Genomic DNA, 18,304 nt, shown 5'->3' with positions numbered 1-18,304 from the left:
GCGTGGTCAGAGTTACTTGTCGTGTCGAGAGACACCTGCTGCTCCTCTCCAAAGCCTTCCTTACCAGAGCCCGGCCCAGCAGGCCGCGCTGCCGGCCGCCACTTCCACCACACTGGGCAATGAGGCAGCGCAGGAAGCGTGTCCTGCGCAGGCGCGGAGTCCCTGCGTGTGCCCGGGCCAAGACTCCATTTCCCAGGGAGCACAGGGCCTACCTGCGGCGCGGTTCGTGTGCGTCATTTCCGCCGCCGTGGCGCTGACTCGCCTTTGCGGCGTTGGCGGCGGGAGAGACGGTGAGGGGCGGGCGGCGCGGGGCAGCTGGAGGCCGTGTCCTCGGGCCGGAGCGGGGGGCGCTGGGGAGGGTCTGTAGAGAGGATCGGTCCTGGGCTCTGAGGGGCCAGGAACGACCGGCCGGTTTCTGGCGCTGGAGCGTCACAGTCGGGCTCTTCCGCGGGCAGCGTGGGTGGAATCGGGCGCTTCCCTGTTGAGAGGTGTCCTGGAGTCCCTCTGGGCTTCGTGAGTGGGCAGGAGCAGCCTGGGCTGCGTGCGCTGCTGTGCGGCTGCAGCAGGGCAGGACTGGGGGAAGGAAGGGGCTTCTGGCAGCCGCGCTGGCACGGGCTGGGCAGGAGGGTCCGTGCCAAGCGCAGGGGTTTCAGCGAGGCCAAGGGCAGGTGCTGCACCTGCATTGGGGCAGCCCGAAACACAAACAGGCCGGGGGAGAATGGATGGAGAGCAGCCCTGGGAAGGATGTGGGGCATGGGTTGACAAGGAGCTCAGGATGCCGTGGCAACGTGCACTGGGGCCAGAAAGCCAACACTGCCCTGGGCTCATCCCCAGCAGCGTGGGCAGCGTGTGATGGGGGGGATTCTGCCCCTCTGCTCTGCTGAGACCCTCCCCTGCAGAGCTCCCTCCAGCTCTGGGGTCCCAGCACAGGGAGGACAAGGAGCTGCTGGAGTGAGTCCAGGGGAGGCCACAGAGATGATCCAGGGGCTGCAGCCCCTCTGCTCTGGAGACAGGCTGGGAGAGCTGGGGGTGTTGAGTCTGGAGAGGAGAGGATTCCAGGGAGACTCTAGAGCGCCTTTGAGGGCCTACAGGGGTTCCAAGAGAGTTGGAGAGGGACTTTGGACAAGGGCCTGGAGTGACAAAACAAGGCTTCCCACTGCCAGAGGCAGAGTTAGATGGGATATTGGGAAGAAATTGGTCCCTGTGAAGGAGGTGAGTCACTGGCACAGGTTGTCCAGAGAAGCTGTGGCTGCCCCATCCCTGGAAGTGTCCAAGGCCACGTTGGATGGAGCTTGGGGCAGCCTGGGCTAGTGGAAGGTGCCCATGGCAATTGCATGGTCTTTACAGTGCTGTCCAACCCCAGCCACCCTGTGACTGTGGAGGGCAGAAGCCCTGATTTCGAAGCAGTTTTTGCATTTAAAAGCCCCATCAAGTGTCCTCACTGGTCACATCTGTAGTGTTGCTGTTGTCTCCTTGTCCTCTCAGCAGGGTGGCTGCAGAGGCACTGTGTTTGGGTAAGTCAGACCACGTGGCCTGAAGCAGGGACTTGTGCAGGGGATCATAAAAGCCACTGGAGGGAGCTGGTGATTCTGCAGTGGCTGGAAATAGGGAAGAATCATGTTGGAAGTGAGGAGCTGTGCTTTCTGAGAAGAACTAATTCTGTTGTGTAAGACAGTGCTGGAAAGTTGCCAGGCTTTGCAAGGGCAATTGACCATTAGTTGCTAAAAGTGATGAAATTGTTAATTACCAAAGCCTTTGCTCTGGAAGTCGCTAGAAGAGGCTTAGTGATCTGAAAGCTTTGCCCATTATTGAGATGTGCAGGGCCAGGGCTTGGACTCGATGATCTTTTTGGGTCCCTTTCCACTCAGAATGTTCCGTGATTCTGTGAAAGGGAGTGATACTGGCCAGGGCTTTGAAAGGGGAGAAGACCATGAACTTTTCTTCCATGGCTGCAGATCTGGGACACTGCCATGCCAATTCTTACATCCTCACAGGCAAGTGTTCAGAGATTTCAAATGACCAGTGGCATTCCATTTCCTTGTGTTTCTAGATGAAGCTCCTGCTTCTTGCCGTGTTTGCCCTGGTGTCTGTGGCTCACTGCGAGGATGGTGCCAGGCTGCTGGCCTCCAAATCCCTGTTAAACAGATATGCAGTGGAGGGCAAGGACTTGACTTTGCAGTACAACATCTACAATGTTGGCTCCAGGTAAGTTCTGTCCAGGCTTCAGTACTGACCACGAACAAATGTTCTCTGTGTGGCTTCAGGGTACAAGGCAATTTCTGAGCTCCATGATGTGCTGTTGCTTTTGCTGCCTCTAACTCTGAGCTTTCCAGCAGTGCCTGAAGGATTTACCCTGAAATTTGCCTGTTCCTTCCTCTTCCATTGTCCCTGCTTTCACCTCGTGGCTGCTCAAGCTGTCAGTCCAGCGTGGTGTAGTTCCTGTGGTGTCCTGTGACACTCTGTTCCCCACGCATGCAGCTCCCTTTCTTGGCTTTCTGAGCTCTTTTTCACGTTTATTCTTTTTAATGAAAATTCCGTTTTGCTATCAGGACTTAACTAAGGACCTGTCAAGGATAAAACAGAACTTCCACCATGCTGGTAAAAAGCTTCATTCCAGAATGAAAAGCTGATTGAACAAAATGCAAACACTATTAAAGGGCTTTGAGATTTTGTTTTTTAGATTTTTTTAAAGGCAGAATAATGCACTCTGAGCACAGTACTGCCAACAGAAGAATATATGGTGCTGTAATGTTGAATTGATGCAACAATTATGAGATCCTGTAATTTTGTATGTGGGATTTCATTATTATTTAGGCCAACATGTGTATCCATGGGATGGTATCTGAACTTCAGCAAATTGCCAAATCGTGTTGTGGAAAAAATGGTGTTTTTCCTGTCCTTGTGGTTGTTTCTCTCAGCTTTGCCTTCCTCCCTCTGCAGTCTCCCTGTAAGATACCTCAGCTCTCCTCCCCATCTTCTACTGGTGACATTTCATCTCTGAAAAATCAGTTCTTCTATTTGGAACTGTCAATGCACTTTGCTGCAGAGCCTGTGAGCAGATGGCAAAGCTTAAGATTGCTGCCTCATCCCCCTCTTTGTTGTGTTCAGTGCTGCCCTAGATGTGGAGCTGTCGGATGATTCCTTCCCCCCAGAAGATTTTGGCATCGTCTCTGGCATGCTCAACGTCAAGTGGGACAGAATTGCTCCGTATCTTTTCATGTTTTGAAATTTCTCCCAACTCTCTTCCTTGCTCCTGAGCATCGACGTCTAAACAGGATAGAAGTAGACGTGTCCCTGAAATTCCCTCCAGAGCCTGGACAGGGTGCCAAATCCAAACCCCTGCTCTTCTGGATGGTGCAGTGTAAAAACAAAGTTCCTTGCAGACAGGACCAGGTCCCAGGGTAGTTCCTCTTCCTGTGGAGGAGCAGCTGGGTCAGCCTTGTTTCTCCAAAACTAAAGTGGTCACAATCCAGGGCAACTCAAGTCCTAAGAGCCCTAATCGCTAGTTTTCATCTGATACCCAGAGCCTGGGCAAAGGACGTCTTTTTCCCCTGGAAAATAGCCTCTCTTTGCGACCAGTCGCCCTGGCCCACCCTGGCCAACCAAGCTACAAATTTGCAAATTTTCCTGGATTTCTCCAAGACTGAAGCGGTCAGAATCGAGGTCCCTGCAAGTCCTCAGCGCTCTATTCACCAGCATTAATCTGATTCCCAGAGCCTGGGCAAAGGACGTCTTTTTCCCCTGGAAAATAGCCTCTCTTTGCGACCAGTCGCCCTGGCCCACCCTGGCCAACCAAGCTACAAATTTGCAAATTTTCCTGGATTTCTCCAAGACTGAAGTGGTCAGAATCGAGGTCCCTGCAAGTCCTCAGAGCTCTATTCACCAGCATTCATCTGATACCCAGAGCCTGGGCAAATGACTTCTTTTTCCCCTGGAAAATAGCCTCTCTTTGCGACCAGTTGCCCTAGCCCACCCTGGCCATCCAAGCTAGAAATTTCCAAATTTTGCTGGTATTCTCCAAAACTGAAGTGGTCAGAATCTAGGTCCCTGAACATCCTGAGAGCCCTAATCACCAGCTTTCATCTGATACCCAGAGCCTGGGCAAAGGGCTTCTTTTTCTCCTGGAAAATATCCTCTGTTTGTGGCCTCTCTCCCTGGTCCACTCTGACCCCCCAAGCTAGAAATTTCCAAATTTTGCTGGTATTCTCCAAAACTAAAGTGGTCAGAATCTAGGTCCCTGCACATCCTAAGAGCCCTAATTTCCAGCTTTCATCTGATACCCAGAGCCTGGGCAAAGGACTTCTTTTTCCCCTGGAAAATTGCCTCTGTTTGTGGGCACTCACCCTGGCCCACCCTGGCTAACCGAGCTGGAAATTTGTGCCACTGGGCATACTGACCCTTTTTCCTTCCGATCTATTCTTTCTTTTATATATTTGTACCCTGTTCTGGCCCCATAGCAAAACTTATCTTTATACAATCGTATTTGTGCTATCACCAAGTAGCTGATTTTCAAAATGCATCAGCTATAACCTGCTAGATATATGTAATTTTTCTTGCTTCTAGGAATGCCTGGTTTCTGGTGAAGACCTGGAGATGTAAAACTTTTTTCTCCAAATTCTCATTAAGTAATGTAGAATTTAAATGAAATCTTGAAGAAAATCTACGTGTAATGTGAGATACACATATTTCTGGACCCCAGGTAGTCTGACTAAATTCTCTCTGGCTGATATTATTCAGAATAGTTTTGGTAAGCTTGTGCAATGTAAAGTTTATACTTCATTTCAGATGGATTTAACTTGATTAGCTTTGAGAGGGAACAAAACAGCAATAAAAATGACACACCATGAAAGGCAATGCTTGGTGACAACTTTCCCCAAACCTACCGCTTTGATTCACAAGGTTCTTAAGCCATAAATCTGCCTTATTACAATTCCTGCCCTACAATGTACTTCTCTGTGAACAAGTGTGCGAAGTTCACAATATGCTCAATTCATTCAGGTGGTGAGTACTAGCTGATGTGCAAAGGAACATTCACTTAAAGGCCATTTTAGGGCCTTGAAAAAGTCCAGTGTGACAGGGTGTTGGCTGCTTTTATACAGAAGTAGGTATATTTGTGGTACTGTTAAGGAGTATGGTGCTTGATGATTCATAGTACTTTTACTGAGCATCCTGAGAGAAAGCATTCCACTCCCTCATCTGTTAGCTGCAATTGTGAAGAACTACTTAGTAGATCACAGAGGAACTCAGGGAAGTAAGCAGCTACCATCTTCTTTCAAAATCTCACCAGGCACCTCTGTTTGCTGAAGTGCCTGAAATTTCACTTGCAAAATAAAGTAGTACAAAAGCGGGGAAATATTATTCTCTGTTTGTGATTCTGCTAACATACCATATTGCTGGGCTTTTGGAAAGGGATTCTGTTTCTCAATCATCTGTAATTTACTAGTGCTTTTCCTTAAATTCTCTGTAGATATAGTAGATAGAGTAGTAGACTGTTTCTGTCACTTGCTGTAGCAAGAAACTGAGTACATCAATTTTCTAGCATCAGTGCTCTTCTACTGGCAGCTAGGGAAAATACCATCTTCTTTGGCACTTACCTTGTTATTGCTTCCAAAGTATTACAGGTGATTACAGGTCGTAGGGTTAAAAATAAATTTACTCTTTTTTTAAGTTAATCTGAACTTTCAAATGCAAAGTAGTTGTAAACATTTGTGGATTTTCCCAAATGAATAGACTTTACCTGAGGGTAACTTACAAACTGTTTGATTATACTGTAGCCGTACACATATGATTAATCCCTGATTACAGGACATTATGTCTACTCAGTGTTTTGCTGAATATGAATTTTAAACAATAAGTATAATTCATCTTTTTATTAGTGGAATTTTCAAGAGTCAGAGCAACTTACAAAAATTTCTCAGAGGTGTCTGCAAATTTAGAAATTATATAACCAAATTATTGTGGCCTGTATTGAATTTTATTGCTCTGTATCAAAATAGTCTCAGGGCTCTTCCTCCCAGGGCAACTAGGACACACTTCTTCAAATGTTTGTCTAAAAGCCATTTACAGTTTTTCATCTAGAAGAGGTTTTCTGTTTACTGATTATCAGAATCAGGCCATTCAGAGCCACATTTGGGTCTGTGTGCAAACTTACATCTGTCATAAATGTAATTGGAAGGGTAGGTATAAAACTATTCAGAAAATCAAAAACATATTGATACACACTGCAGTTTTGTATCAAAACAAGAAAATATTTAATACATTAAAAAAGAATTATTCAAAATTGTAGATCAGCTCCAACCACTTTAATTGTAATTTAATTGGAAAAGGGCTTTACCATCTGTCCAAAAGCTTCAGCAACCATTGTGTGTGTAAAACAAACAAAAAAGACTGAAGAAGGTAAAAGGAGTTCAGTGAGGAAGCCTGACCTGTGCTTCCCTATCCTGCTTGACTTTGTTTATGTAAGTCTTTGTGCAGTCTTTGTGCTGTCATCAGAATTTAAGTTTCCAAACTAGAACAAATTGTTATAGCTCATTATGATGTACAAGTATATAATATCTTTCCTGCTCTCTGAGAATTTCAATGTCTGCTGCATAAATCAACTTGCCTACACTTCAAGAATCAACAGAGTGTAAATAGTAGTATAAGATTACTGATTTAGTTAAGAATCGGTAATCCTCCAGCCACTGGCTGCTGGCTGGAGGTGCTTTGCTTCGTATTGCCTACACCAAGCTAAAGACAGCTTGTCACAAAACTGTTGGGTGCCAAATCATTAAACCTTATTATACTGAGGCAAATAGATTTTGGGGCTGAAAAAAAAGTATGAGGTAAGTATATGTTATTAGAGCCATTTAATAAAAAGATTTTAAAAATGAAGAGAATATTTTCAATAAATTCTGTCTGAGGTAATTACTGCAACATAAAGGAAGTACTTTGTCTCAAGGTATATACCAAGCTCAGACCAATGAATGCATCAGTGAATTAACTGAAGGTTGAATGAAAACTTAGTATGCAAGGAACTGGGGGGATGAAAGAAATATAGTTCTAATTTTCCCTGAAATTGAAATGATGGAGAAGGAAGACTTGCACACCAGATGATGAACACGCGCATCCTTGCCGCCGCCGCGTCTACCCTGGCCTCTTCTGCGGCCCCTATCGCTGTTATGGTCCCAAACTTGCACTGCAGATTAATCTGGCCATGGCCCTTATCCAGGAGCCAGCTTGTTACAAAGCTCTCAACATTGAAATGCTAAGGAAATTTCATTTCTTAAACTTCATGATTTAGTGCCTCTAGAAGGAGCTACGCTATCCTTACTGCCATAGAAGTTCTTCAAATTGATGTTCTCATCACTGTTTCATGTTTTTTTTCTGACCTATCCTACCAAGACATTGAAGCACAGCTTACATATTAGCCATTGCATTCCTCCTTCATTCAAGGACAGCTCAAGTTCATACATGCTCTCACTCTATTATAAAAATGAATATGTACACGATTCCATGTCACTGGATCTAGGAGGCATAAGAGCAGTTATTGGTTCAATGAGAATGCTCACCCTTTGACAAGTTCTTGCCACCAAAGTGAAGGGAAGCATGGTTTAATATTTTTTTTTTTTTATTTTTCTTCCTACTTGGGTCCTCTGTAATGACTTCTGTGAAGGCTAATTTCTCCATGGAGCCTAATACTTTGACTTATGAGAAGTAAGTCTCTTGCTTTTGGATTAAACCAGTTTTTCTATATTGTGGATGTCTTTCTGGGGAAGCTGCCCTCAGCTCCCCCTAACCTTTGTGCAAGGACAAGACCATTACCAACCTTTCCCCACTTCCACTTTTCAAGCTCACTACAATCTCTGTGTTCAGTATATGCCATTTGCTCTCTGAGCAGCTTTGCATTTGCCAAGTAGTATCTCTGTCCTCAGTTATGGTTAGGCAAACTGTGATTGACAGAACAAAGGAAGAGTTTGTCTAACCCCTCTCTGAAAAACAGGCATCCTGCTTATATAGAGCTAAGATGGTCGTTAAGCATGGCCTCATTAAAATGCTGGCATCACCTCACTGCTGTAAACACAGCAGTAAGCATGCATTTCATATGTTAAACCATAAAGTTTCCATTAATTCACTTCCCTGTAAAATATTTCTTTAGAGCCTGTGTGTCTCTGCTTCTTCTGCTGCTTTTAATCTCACTGACACATGTGTGATAAGAACAGACAAAATGAAAATTATGACATGTCACTAGAGTGTTTCCTGGACTCATAGCCAAGAAAATGCCAAACACTGAGCAATGGCTAGATTTATTGTGGTTTGGTGTTTTTACAATAAGCTCCACATAATTTTAAGGAATGTGCTGTAGCAGCCTGTGGCTTTAGACATTGCATATATTCAAATTTATTCAAGAATTTGAAAAATATCCAGCCTCATTCTAGTTTGAATTATGACATAACCAGTATATTTAAGCAAGAATTACAAACAACCTCAAGGGAAGTCCAGGGCTGTAACATCAGGAATGCTGGAATTTCAGCCACTCTGCAGGAAGCTTGTACAGCAAGTACCATGCTTAGTGTGGTAAGAAGGATCTAGGTGCTGGCCTTAGCCTCCTGTGCTGGGAAAAGCTGTCTGCACAAACTCCAGGGAAGACAATATAGTTTGGCAGAGACGAGCTATGTGCTTGGAATGATCTTCAAGGTGTCAAGGATTGCTCCTGGAAAAAAGGCAAAAAGGCAGAATTGTAACTCAGTTTATGTCCACTCTGTTTATGGATGCCTGTACTTCAGGTGAAAGGTTTTGTACCTGTCATGTTTTGACCCCAGACAACAGTCAAGCATTATGTAGCCACTTGCTCACTCCCCCACAAGCAAGATCAGGGAGAGAATCAAATTGGAAAGGTAAAAGTCAGAAAACTCATGGGTTGAGATAATGACAATTTATTAGAGAAAGAAAAAGCAAAGCAAAACAAGAAATTCACTCTGTTTCCCATGGGCAGGCAGGTGTTCTGCCACCTCTAGGAGAGCGAACACCATCACTCCAAATGTCTGCCTAATTTCCTTCTTCTTGCTTCTTCCTTCTTCCTTCTTCCTTCTTCTCCACTTTATATACTAAGTATGATGCCATATGGCCTAGAATATCCTTTTGATCAGTTGGAGTCACTTGTCCTGGCTGTGTCTCCTCCCAGCTTCCAATGAACCCCCAGCTTCCCTGCCAGTGAGGCACTATGAAAAGAAGAAAAGGCCTTGGCTTTGTGTAAGCCCTGCTCAGCAATAACAAAAACATCCTTATTACCATTGCTATGTTCATCAAAATCCAAAACACAGCCCCATACCAGCCACCATGAAGGAAACTAACTTTCCTCCAATCAAACCCAGCACAACCCAAACCCTGATTTTCTTAGTTTCTCACTGCACTTTAAAAAACCCAATCTATCATGCATGCTTTTTCATCAGTGCTATTTCTTTCCCTAGATGTCTATGTAAATAAACAATTAGTCATGCTTGACAGATGGGATATTAAATAAAAGGATGAGCCAACCCAAATGAAATGCTTGTGGAAAATACTGATGTGTCACTATCTATACATATTCCGCTCCCATGAGGAATGAGGAATGCTGCCTGAGTCAAGGTAACTACTGCACCATAAAAATCCAAACACTGTAGTGATGAAGAAATCTTCAAGCAATGTTCCTAAGATTCTGTCTGATAATACTAACTGGAACTACAGAATGAATGAAAATGCAATGGTCATTATCTGCCTGGCACAATGGCAGAAAGCACTGGAGAAGATATCACAGTGGGGCTGCTGCTGTTGAAGTGCTAGACTGGTACAAAAGAAAATTAGCTGATGAGCAACTAATTACAGGTAATTACAGGCAACTAAGTTTATCTGGTTGTATGTCCATTTACCATATTTGAAGAACAGGTATTAGAACAAACTTCCTTGGGGCTCCAATGCAGTTGGATTTCTATACATGGAAAATGCTCAATACTAATAGTGCTGACATTGCAAATAATAATGGCATGGGATACGGCGTGCTGAGATCTCTATCCGCACAGACTACCTGCATTCAAGTAAGGTGACAACTCCTCATTTTATGTAGATCAATTTTTCAAAACTATTCCTTGAAGTTACACTTCTTCTAGGGATCAGTTAAATGACAATTCTTGATGTGTTAGGTTATCTCGGTTCTAGAGGTGATTAGGACTCAGCTAGCAGGAACAAATGCCTGTACTTGCTAGATTTGATTCCAGACAGATAATTGAAATTTCATTTATGTTCTACTCTAAGACAGCTGTGCCAACTGGGAGTGCAATGAAGGTGATAGAGTATGTCTGTGACATACTCTATCACCTTCAATACTTCTGGAACTAAGAGAACACCTGGTACCTCTCAAGTTCTGTGTGTGGGTGAGAGTCTGTGTATATCATCTGGGAAGAAGAGCTGGGTGCACAGGCTGAGCAGGTATCTCTGGCATGCTCCAGTTATGTGTCTGACTTTGACAATCAGGGCAGGAGGGACTACCAGGCTCAGGATGAATATGTCAAGACTGAAAACAATTCCCAGTGCAGGAGGAAATATTCTACTCTTTCTTACTGGTTTAATTTAACCACGCATCATACCAACATGGAAAACTTTTAACAAAAAAGTTTATGAGAAGGAGTTTGAGAGGAGTTTCTGCAATGGCGCACTTCCTCAAATCACAGGGAAAAGGAGTGACTTGGGTTATCCTAATTAGGCCAAGATTATTTTTGCTTCTAAGAGAAGTCTTTTTTCAGTCAGACATGAGAATGGACAAGACTGGATTTATTGAGGTCTCTAAATAAATACTTATTTTATTCTTTAGATCCATCTAGCCTCTGTTCTAGGTCAGCCTTCACAAGGCATCAGTTTCCCCCTCCTGTCGCAGTCACCAGAAACTGATGCCTTGTGATGGCTGACTTAGAAGAGACTAGACAGAGCTAAAGATTAAAGTAGGTATTTATTAGGAGGCCTCAATGGATACATCTTGGGCAGCACAAGAGCCCAGCCAGGGCTACACCTCAGGTGAACTCAAAATGGTCACAAAATAGGCCACCAGTCACTTTGATAAGTTTTGGTCCGTTAGCATATTAGAACTAATTGTCCAGTTCCAGCTTTAGCCCATGAACTCCCATCCTTATTGTTTTTCTCTCTTAGGTCCACCATTGTTTATGCTCTTGGGCCTGAGATGTGGATCAGTTGTCCTTGAGTCCCCAGCTAGAGCAAGTATTGTTCTGTCTACCTACGCTGTGAAGAGAGCTTACTATCCCCTAATATGAAGGCCAGATCCACACACAGCCCATCCCCCCATAAAGCACCACAGAATCTGAAAAATATAAAACTAAAACCTGAGGCATCACTATACCCTCACACCATGGCAGCAGTTAGCTCTAGAATCGCTCTTCCCAAAGTGAAGGTACTCACAGAAAAATAGAGATATTCCCTTTATGCTGGAGAGGATTGTAGGAAAGTAGGGCATCCAAGTCCACAGCCGGATTGTTCATACTTATTCCAGAGATTACTCTTGAGCACTTGGTGTGTAGTTTCAAGTTACTAGATTAAACTTTCTCCTGATGCAAATAGGTTTAGCAGTCTTTTATGTCAGTAGTGGCTGAACTCCCTGACTGAACTTGGCTCATATGATAATATACTCAGTGAATATTTTTACCTCTCATCCACCCATACTGTGATCCTGAAAGGCAAATTAGGAAAGAATAATTTCCTATAATACAATTTTATATATTTTTGGAATGACAATTAACTTGTATATAGTGTACTCAGATTTGACATGCAGAAAATTAAACTAAGCATGAGTGCAAATGAACCAATTACATTTCTAAATGTTATAATTACTCTAGCCCCTTATTAAGTATGCTGAAAATCCATGTAAAAAAATTAGAAAGCATATTCGATACTCTTTTGGAGTTTATTACAGTAAAGCTTTCAGAGAAAAATATTATCCCCTACATCACAACCTTCCCTTAGTTTCACAGGTTTTTGTGCTTCTGACTGACCTCCTTAGACTTCTAGCAACATACAGAAATTTAATATACAGAAATACAGTCTGTCTATACTTATCTTACTGTGTCAGTCCATTATAAAAAATCTCAGATGAGGGACATAACACCTTTGTTTCTAACAGACTTTCTCTGTCATGTGCTGAAGTCATTTGATCGCAGAATAAGCTGACTTTGGACTTTCCCACAGATAGTAAGCAATTAGAGGCCCTTCAGGATCAGTATCTTTATGCCCAAGTATTTGTTTGGAATGACAGTGTTTAGAGGGCCTTTGGCTGCTGAAACTTCTGCTGAAAGCTGGGTTAACTCCAGCCTTCAATGAGTTACAGGACAGAAATCTCCAACACTCCACTGAACCTGCTGCAACTTTTATGCAACCCTGTGGTTATGATGATCTGCTCTGACTGATGTGCATTTTGTGCTCTTTTTGATCCATTTTCACCTGTTATAGGTCTGCTGGGACTGGTTGGGATAGACACAGTAGCTGGTATGGGCTCTTTTGGATTTATGCTGGAAGCCCTGTTGACAAAACAGGGATTTTTCTCCTTATTGCTGCTCAGTGTTTATACAGAGTCAAGGTCTTTTCTACTCTTCACCCCACCAGTGAGCAGGCTGAGGAGGCACAAGGACTTGGAAAGGGACACAGCCAGAACAGCTGGCGCCAAATGACTCTTGGGATATTCCACAACATATGGCATATCATATCATATCATACTTAGCCTATAAAGTTGGGTAAAGAAGAAGGAAGGCGGGGGGGGAACTTTGGAAAGATGGCATTATTTTCTCCAAGTCACTGTTACGTGTGATAGAGCCTTGCTGTTTTAGGGATAGGTAAACCTACTTGCCCATGGGAAGCAGCAAATTATTCCTTGCTTTGTTTTCAAGTGTGCCTGGCTTTTGCTTTCTCTATTAAACTCTCTTTATGTTGGCCCATGAGTCTTCTTAATTTACCCTTCTAATTCTCTCTCCTGTCCTCTTGGGAAGCTGCAAGCAGCTGTGTGCAGCTGAGCTGCTGAGTGGGGTTAAATTAGGACATGAGGGCCAAAAGGGGCAAATGGATGTCTGAGAAGAAATCTCTGGAAGCTAGAGCACCATGTATGGAACAGCCACACAACGAAAAGCCAGTGTTCACAAAAGAGACAGAGGAGTCCTGCAACTTTATTCAAAGAAAAGGAGAGAGTCTGATGGGGCATATCCCCACAGGGTCTCTCACAAGGTTTTGGGGGTGCAGCCTCCTTTTATCCTAAACTCCTGGTCGCACGTTGCCCTCTTTCTTTCCCCAGTGGCAGAAGCACTAGGAAGGTACAGCTTTTTCCCAATTGCTTACCAGATGTTCCCCCTGGAACATGTATCATCAATTTCCCCCTAAAAAAATTGCAAGTTTTTGCAAAAGGCTGTCTGGGTTCTGCAATAGACTTGTGTGGACCCATTTCTCCTATTACCCTAAAGTTAACTGAGTCAGACTGTCTGGGTTCTGTAACAAACTTCCAAGGCTTCGGGTTAGTAGAGACATTAAGACTCAGTTTGAAGATATTAACACCCATTTCCCCTAAAGACCCCCGCCCATAGAGGTACTTGTGAAGACATTAGCACCCACTTTTCCTATCACCAGGCAAGCTTAAAGTCCTGTCTGAATATTACACAGCAGTTTTCTTTTTTCTGCTGCGTAAGACCCTTCAGTCTCCATAGCTTTCTTTACTAATGCTCCTAGTACTCATTCTATTATCCTACATTCCCTGACCCCCAATTTTATCATAATGTATCTATATAAATTAAATTAACATGCTGCAAACTTTTGATAGACTAATTCATAATCTGCTGATTCCTTGATTTCCTTACTGACGTTTCACTGCCTTATTACAGCTTTTATTTTTTCTTTTGAAGAATAACTTTTTCAACTTTGAATTGGCTATCTAGGAATAAAGAACAGCCTTGGAGATTACTTCATTAAGGAGTTATTTAGTACCATGCTTTCCACAAATAATCTACATTCTCTTTCCCTCCCTGTGTCCTCTCATCACTCTGTATTCCTCACTCTACTGGTCGTTGATCTGTGGTGTAGGGGATAGAAATATGATTTACATACGAAGCTCGTGCACCACTTTAGCCATAAGTTTCTAACCATGTTCAACAATGTATTCAATCTGCCTCAGTTTCCTTCTAGCCTCTTTGGTCTGAGCATCCCCACAAATGTAATAATCTGTGAAACGGTGAAGTCATATATAATCAAGGCTCTGGGCTGTGTAGAGGTGATGGTGGCAGGAAGCCCAAGACATCTGGGTATTTAAAATTCAGCTGGGGAGGATGTGAAGGCAATAGGGCCTTTGCTCCTCTGTCCGCCTGCAGCATCCTGACCCGGAGTGGCCTCACGACTCACCACTGGTGTCTCAAAGGCAGTATCTAAATAAAAAGCTAGCTCCCTTTTGTCCTTTGGAGCACAGTAAATAAAAGTCAGACTTCTGAGAAACTTACGGAAAAATTTACCCAAAAGGTCGTGTGGAAGCACAGCCCCAAGATGGAGGCTTTAGCCACAGGAGGATGTTCGTGTGAGGCTGGTGGCAGCCCCCACATCTGCCAGACAGGGCCAAGCGTCTTTACGAGCTCACACCTGCTTTCCCATGACGTTTTGCGGAAGTTTTCCAAAGCTGCGGACTATTACATCTGAAAAGACCTGAAATTGAGTGAGGCGACTGGATACAAGTGAGAGGGCAGTAAAACGTCCAGTGCCTGGCAGCTCAGCGCAGGGGGTGATACTCCCAGCACGAGCTGACGAGGGTGGTAATTTTGTCCTCAAGTCACTTTTTCCGTACCAAAGAACATTGTTTTTTGAGGTAAAATGACACACAGGAAAGTCATCCAGGACAGCGCTCCACGGCTCTCCACCTAAGAAGGAGCAGGTGGGCGGTGGCGTGGAGAAGGGAAGGGAAGGGAAGGGAAGGGGCAGAACGCAGTGCGGGGGTGCGCGTGTGAGGCAGGGATGAGGAGGAGGAAGGCACTTCCAGTTGGGAGGGAGAGATAGTCGGGAGTCTCGTAACAAGGTGAGCTCTTTGGCAAAGCCCTGAGTTTTGGTTCAGGAATGTAAGTTTTCCTGTAAAGCGGTTTACTGCTCCCTGAGTTAAAGCTATATCGCAGTTCCCAGAAGTGCAAAGCTGCACCTGTCCCTCTTTAAAGCCGGTGCTCTGTTGTTGCTGCTCTGAGTGATGGCTGGCTCCAGGAGGCCAGAGACAAGGCTGTGATAGATGAGTAATGCAATGATTGACTCTCACAATTAACAGACAAGTGTCATGTATATAGGTTAAGAAAATTTTTATAGATTTATAGTTATTTTTTACCCTCTGCGTTGTTATCAAGGGACCGCTGGGGTTGGGACATTTGGGAGGGTTGGCTTGGCTTGTCACTATAGGGACATCTGATCTCCAATCAGGATTTGAGGAAGTAAACTCCACCACTGGACAGTGAAGAAGGAGTCGATGGACAGAATTTTGGGAGGGGTTAAAGAGTTAAAAGGCGAAATCTCCATTGTGTGGGTGAGCACATGGTGGGGAAAATCCTTTGCTCCCGGTGCTGTAACGTTTTCAGCCTTTTGTTGTATTTTTCATAAGGTTTAATAAACCTTTCTAAATTTTTGAAAAGTGAGTAGCTATTTCTCACAAGGCTGATAAAGCAATTTAACGGGCAGCAGCTGGGTGTGAGCAGAAACCTGAGATAAGCCTTGAGGCCGGGGCAAGCAAATACTGCATTTTGGGGGTTGCTAAAAAGCATCTGAGAGGAGGCCAGCATGAATTAATCCTAAAGATGCACGACTATGCCCAATACTCAGATGAGGTTTGAGACGCTTCTGCTTTGCTGCTGGACTCATCAAGTCTTCTTATTCAGAGTATTCAAGACACGCAGCAGTAACTGATTGAAGTGGAGAAGCCAGAACTGTGGCTGTTGCTAGGATAACTCCCAGTACAGTGCAGGGAGTGAGCACCGCACCAACACGACGTGAAAAGTTAAATGTGGGGTTGCACAGAAGGGTAAGCCCGAGCCCCACTGACTTCGAAAGGCCGGGTGGCACATCCCTCTGTGCTGGGCAAATCACTATGGGAGAAACGTCTAAGCTGGTATAATTAAAATAAAGATTTTATTTTTTTTTCCTCCCCCTGGGTGCAGCTATGTTTTCCTACTAATAGCAGGTTTTGCAAAGGAATACTATGCAGCCTTCTGCATGTGACTGTGTCACTACGGTGCTGGTAAAATAAAAAAGTGTTATCTTCTGGTTTTCTCGACCTGACGAGGGCAAAATTGACAATTTTCTTGAAATCCGCAAGAAAAGGGCACCAAGAAAAGCTTTAATCAGCAGCTTCTTTTATTTGCAGCAGCTGGTGACTCCAGCCGTCTCTTGCTGCATTCCCTGTGCCCAGCGTGGCAGCCCGCACAGCCAGTGGAGGCAAACCCTCCCCTCGCCTGTCTGGCTGAGGTGTTGCTATGCTTACCAGCTTCTATCAGGGCATCGCAGCAGGTGCGTGCAGTCCCGGCCGAGAGCATGACGGGGACAGCTGAACCTTTAACTAAAAAGAGATGTACGTTGCTCCACTGCAGTCCTCCGTGGTAGCTTCAGAGTGAGCAAAGCTCAGTGCAGAGCCTGGGGCTTGGTGCATGAGAGCAGAGTTCTGTGCACTGCACAACCAGTCGTGTCAACTTTGTAAAGGACTCACTTTTTAATTTTATTGTTATTCCTGAAATTTGTAAGAGAGAAGAGTCTATCTGTCTGAACCATGAGTGGCTGTTCAAAGAGATGCAAGCATGGGATTGTCAAATTTGCCCAGACTGTTTTTAAACTCATCACAGGCACTCTCAGCAAAGGTAAGGGAAACATTTTAGTTTATACTGTTCCTTTGTTCTGTTATGTTTGTGGTTTGAGTTTTGTAGACTTGTGGGAGGTTTCAATAGGGTTTATCATTTGTCTCTTCAGAGGTGTTCTGGTTTAATTCTGGGAATTGGCTGCTCTGAAAGAAGTTGCTGTATGCAGTGAAGATTGGAGTTGTGCTGAAAGCCTTATGTAATTGTTTCTACCTTGTGTAGTTTGTGACCTGTGTTTATCAATCTGCCCTGGCCGGCAACTATAGTGAATTATTTAAATGTGTTCAGAGAGGTGTTTGTGAAAACAATTGATGTGCAGCCTAAAAAACTGAAAGGCTTCCTAACTGTCAGTAACTTGTATTTCTCGGTGTCATTTTATGCTTCACTGTCTCTGCTAATTTGAAGCATGTGTATACCTTGCTTCAAAATCTAGGTTATTGCTTACTGCATACATTTGAAATACCTTTTTCTTATATAAATTTTGCTTGTCACTTACACCCTTTGTGCTTTCTCGTGTGAAAGCGAAAGAGTACCAAACTTATTTATGCTGTCCTCTTTACTAAAATCAAACAACAAACAAAATAAACTCTCTCTTCTTCTTTGTAGTCTAGTAGTTCCTCTGTTGGTGCCCTCAGGTAAGTTATGTTATTTTTGTTGGCTATTCCTCTCATCACACTTATCAGCACACCTCTGGCAGCTATTTATATGAGTATCAGTGATCTCTGTGGAAACTCCTGACAACTGCAAACAATACTATAATACTTGAATGCTGCTTGCCTGTTGAAATGTGGTCAGTTCTTAGGTGAAGGTCAGACTTCTCCAAGTTTAGTGTATTTGGTTGGATGCAGGGGTGGTTTTGAGAATTGATAATAGGGTTTGAACTAAATTATTAACAGAGATATTTGTATAAGGCTAAAGAGTCTCTGTTATGATGCAATTTTTTAAAATACAAAGTCAAGCTCTTTTTAATATAGTCATATTTAAAGAGCAAAAAAATAAACACTTGTTTTTCATGTAAGTTTAGAATTCTTGGAGATGTGTGGCTTTGTTGGCTATTTGGAGCATGCAGATGCTCTAGTATGAATTTTAATGTTTAAGTGATTTCTTAGGATAAACTAAAGCAGGCTTAGGTAACTTTCAAAAAAAGTAAGTATAAAAGTGCCAAGAACTGTTAAGAGCAGTTTACTTTTGCAGAAACTGGAAAATGTATTCAGTTGTTCTCTGTGGAAAAGAAATGTAGTTCTTAGACAGATTTCTCATATTAACATTACTGGCTTGCAAAAGAAATCTGCACCAGAAAAATGTCTGTTTCACAATAAGAATACTGGACAGGTTCGTTGCTTTTAAAATCAAGGTTGGTTTAAAATTACATCTGAGTGTATGTAATTCTTCTTCCACTTTCCTCCGTATTGTCCATACACTGCCAAACATCAGCAGAAGAA

The 18,304-nt window shown here is 43.7% G+C and overlaps 2 protein-coding genes across 2 annotated transcripts in view; both read left to right on the top strand.

The window, feature by feature from the left end:
• The first annotated feature begins 218 nt into the window (after positions 1-218).
• LOC121343141 (translocon-associated protein subunit beta-like) lies at positions 219-3,256 on the top strand. Its single transcript, XM_041418058.1, has 3 exons — positions 219-290; positions 2,051-2,205; positions 3,109-3,256. The coding sequence occupies exons 2-3, from the start codon at positions 2,051-2,053 to the stop codon at positions 3,224-3,226; spliced, it is 273 nt and encodes a 90-aa protein (XP_041273992.1). The 5' UTR covers positions 219-290; the 3' UTR covers positions 3,227-3,256.
• Positions 3,257-16,777: 13,521 nt separating this feature from the next.
• Positions 16,778-18,304, top strand: part of KCNIP1 (potassium voltage-gated channel interacting protein 1) — a 294,849-nt gene continuing 293,322 nt past the window's right edge. Inside the window, exon 1 of the mRNA XM_041417879.1 lies at positions 16,778-16,865. Coding sequence (XP_041273813.1) covers positions 16,778-16,865 — 88 coding nt within the window. The remainder of the gene's footprint in view (positions 16,866-18,304) is intronic.

Source organism: Onychostruthus taczanowskii, unplaced genomic scaffold (assembly GCF_017590055.1).
Source record: "Onychostruthus taczanowskii isolate IOZ18803 unplaced genomic scaffold, ASM1759005v1 scaffold107, whole genome shotgun sequence".
In the NCBI taxonomy this organism is placed as follows: domain Eukaryota; kingdom Metazoa; phylum Chordata; class Aves; order Passeriformes; family Passeridae; genus Onychostruthus; species Onychostruthus taczanowskii.
This window is presented reverse-complemented; position numbering and strand designations above follow the sequence as displayed.

What these genes read in the sequence shown, in the direction of transcription:
- LOC121343141 (XM_041418058.1), top strand. Translation starts at nt 2,051, where the DNA reads ATGAAGCTCCTGCTTCTTGCCGTGTTTGCCCTGGTGTCTGTGGCTCAC. An exon ending in ATCTACAATGTTGGCTCCAG is followed by an intron (nt 2,206 to 3,108) that starts GTAAGTTCTGTC and finishes TGTTGTGTTCAG; the next exon opens with TGCTGCCCTAGATGTGGAGC.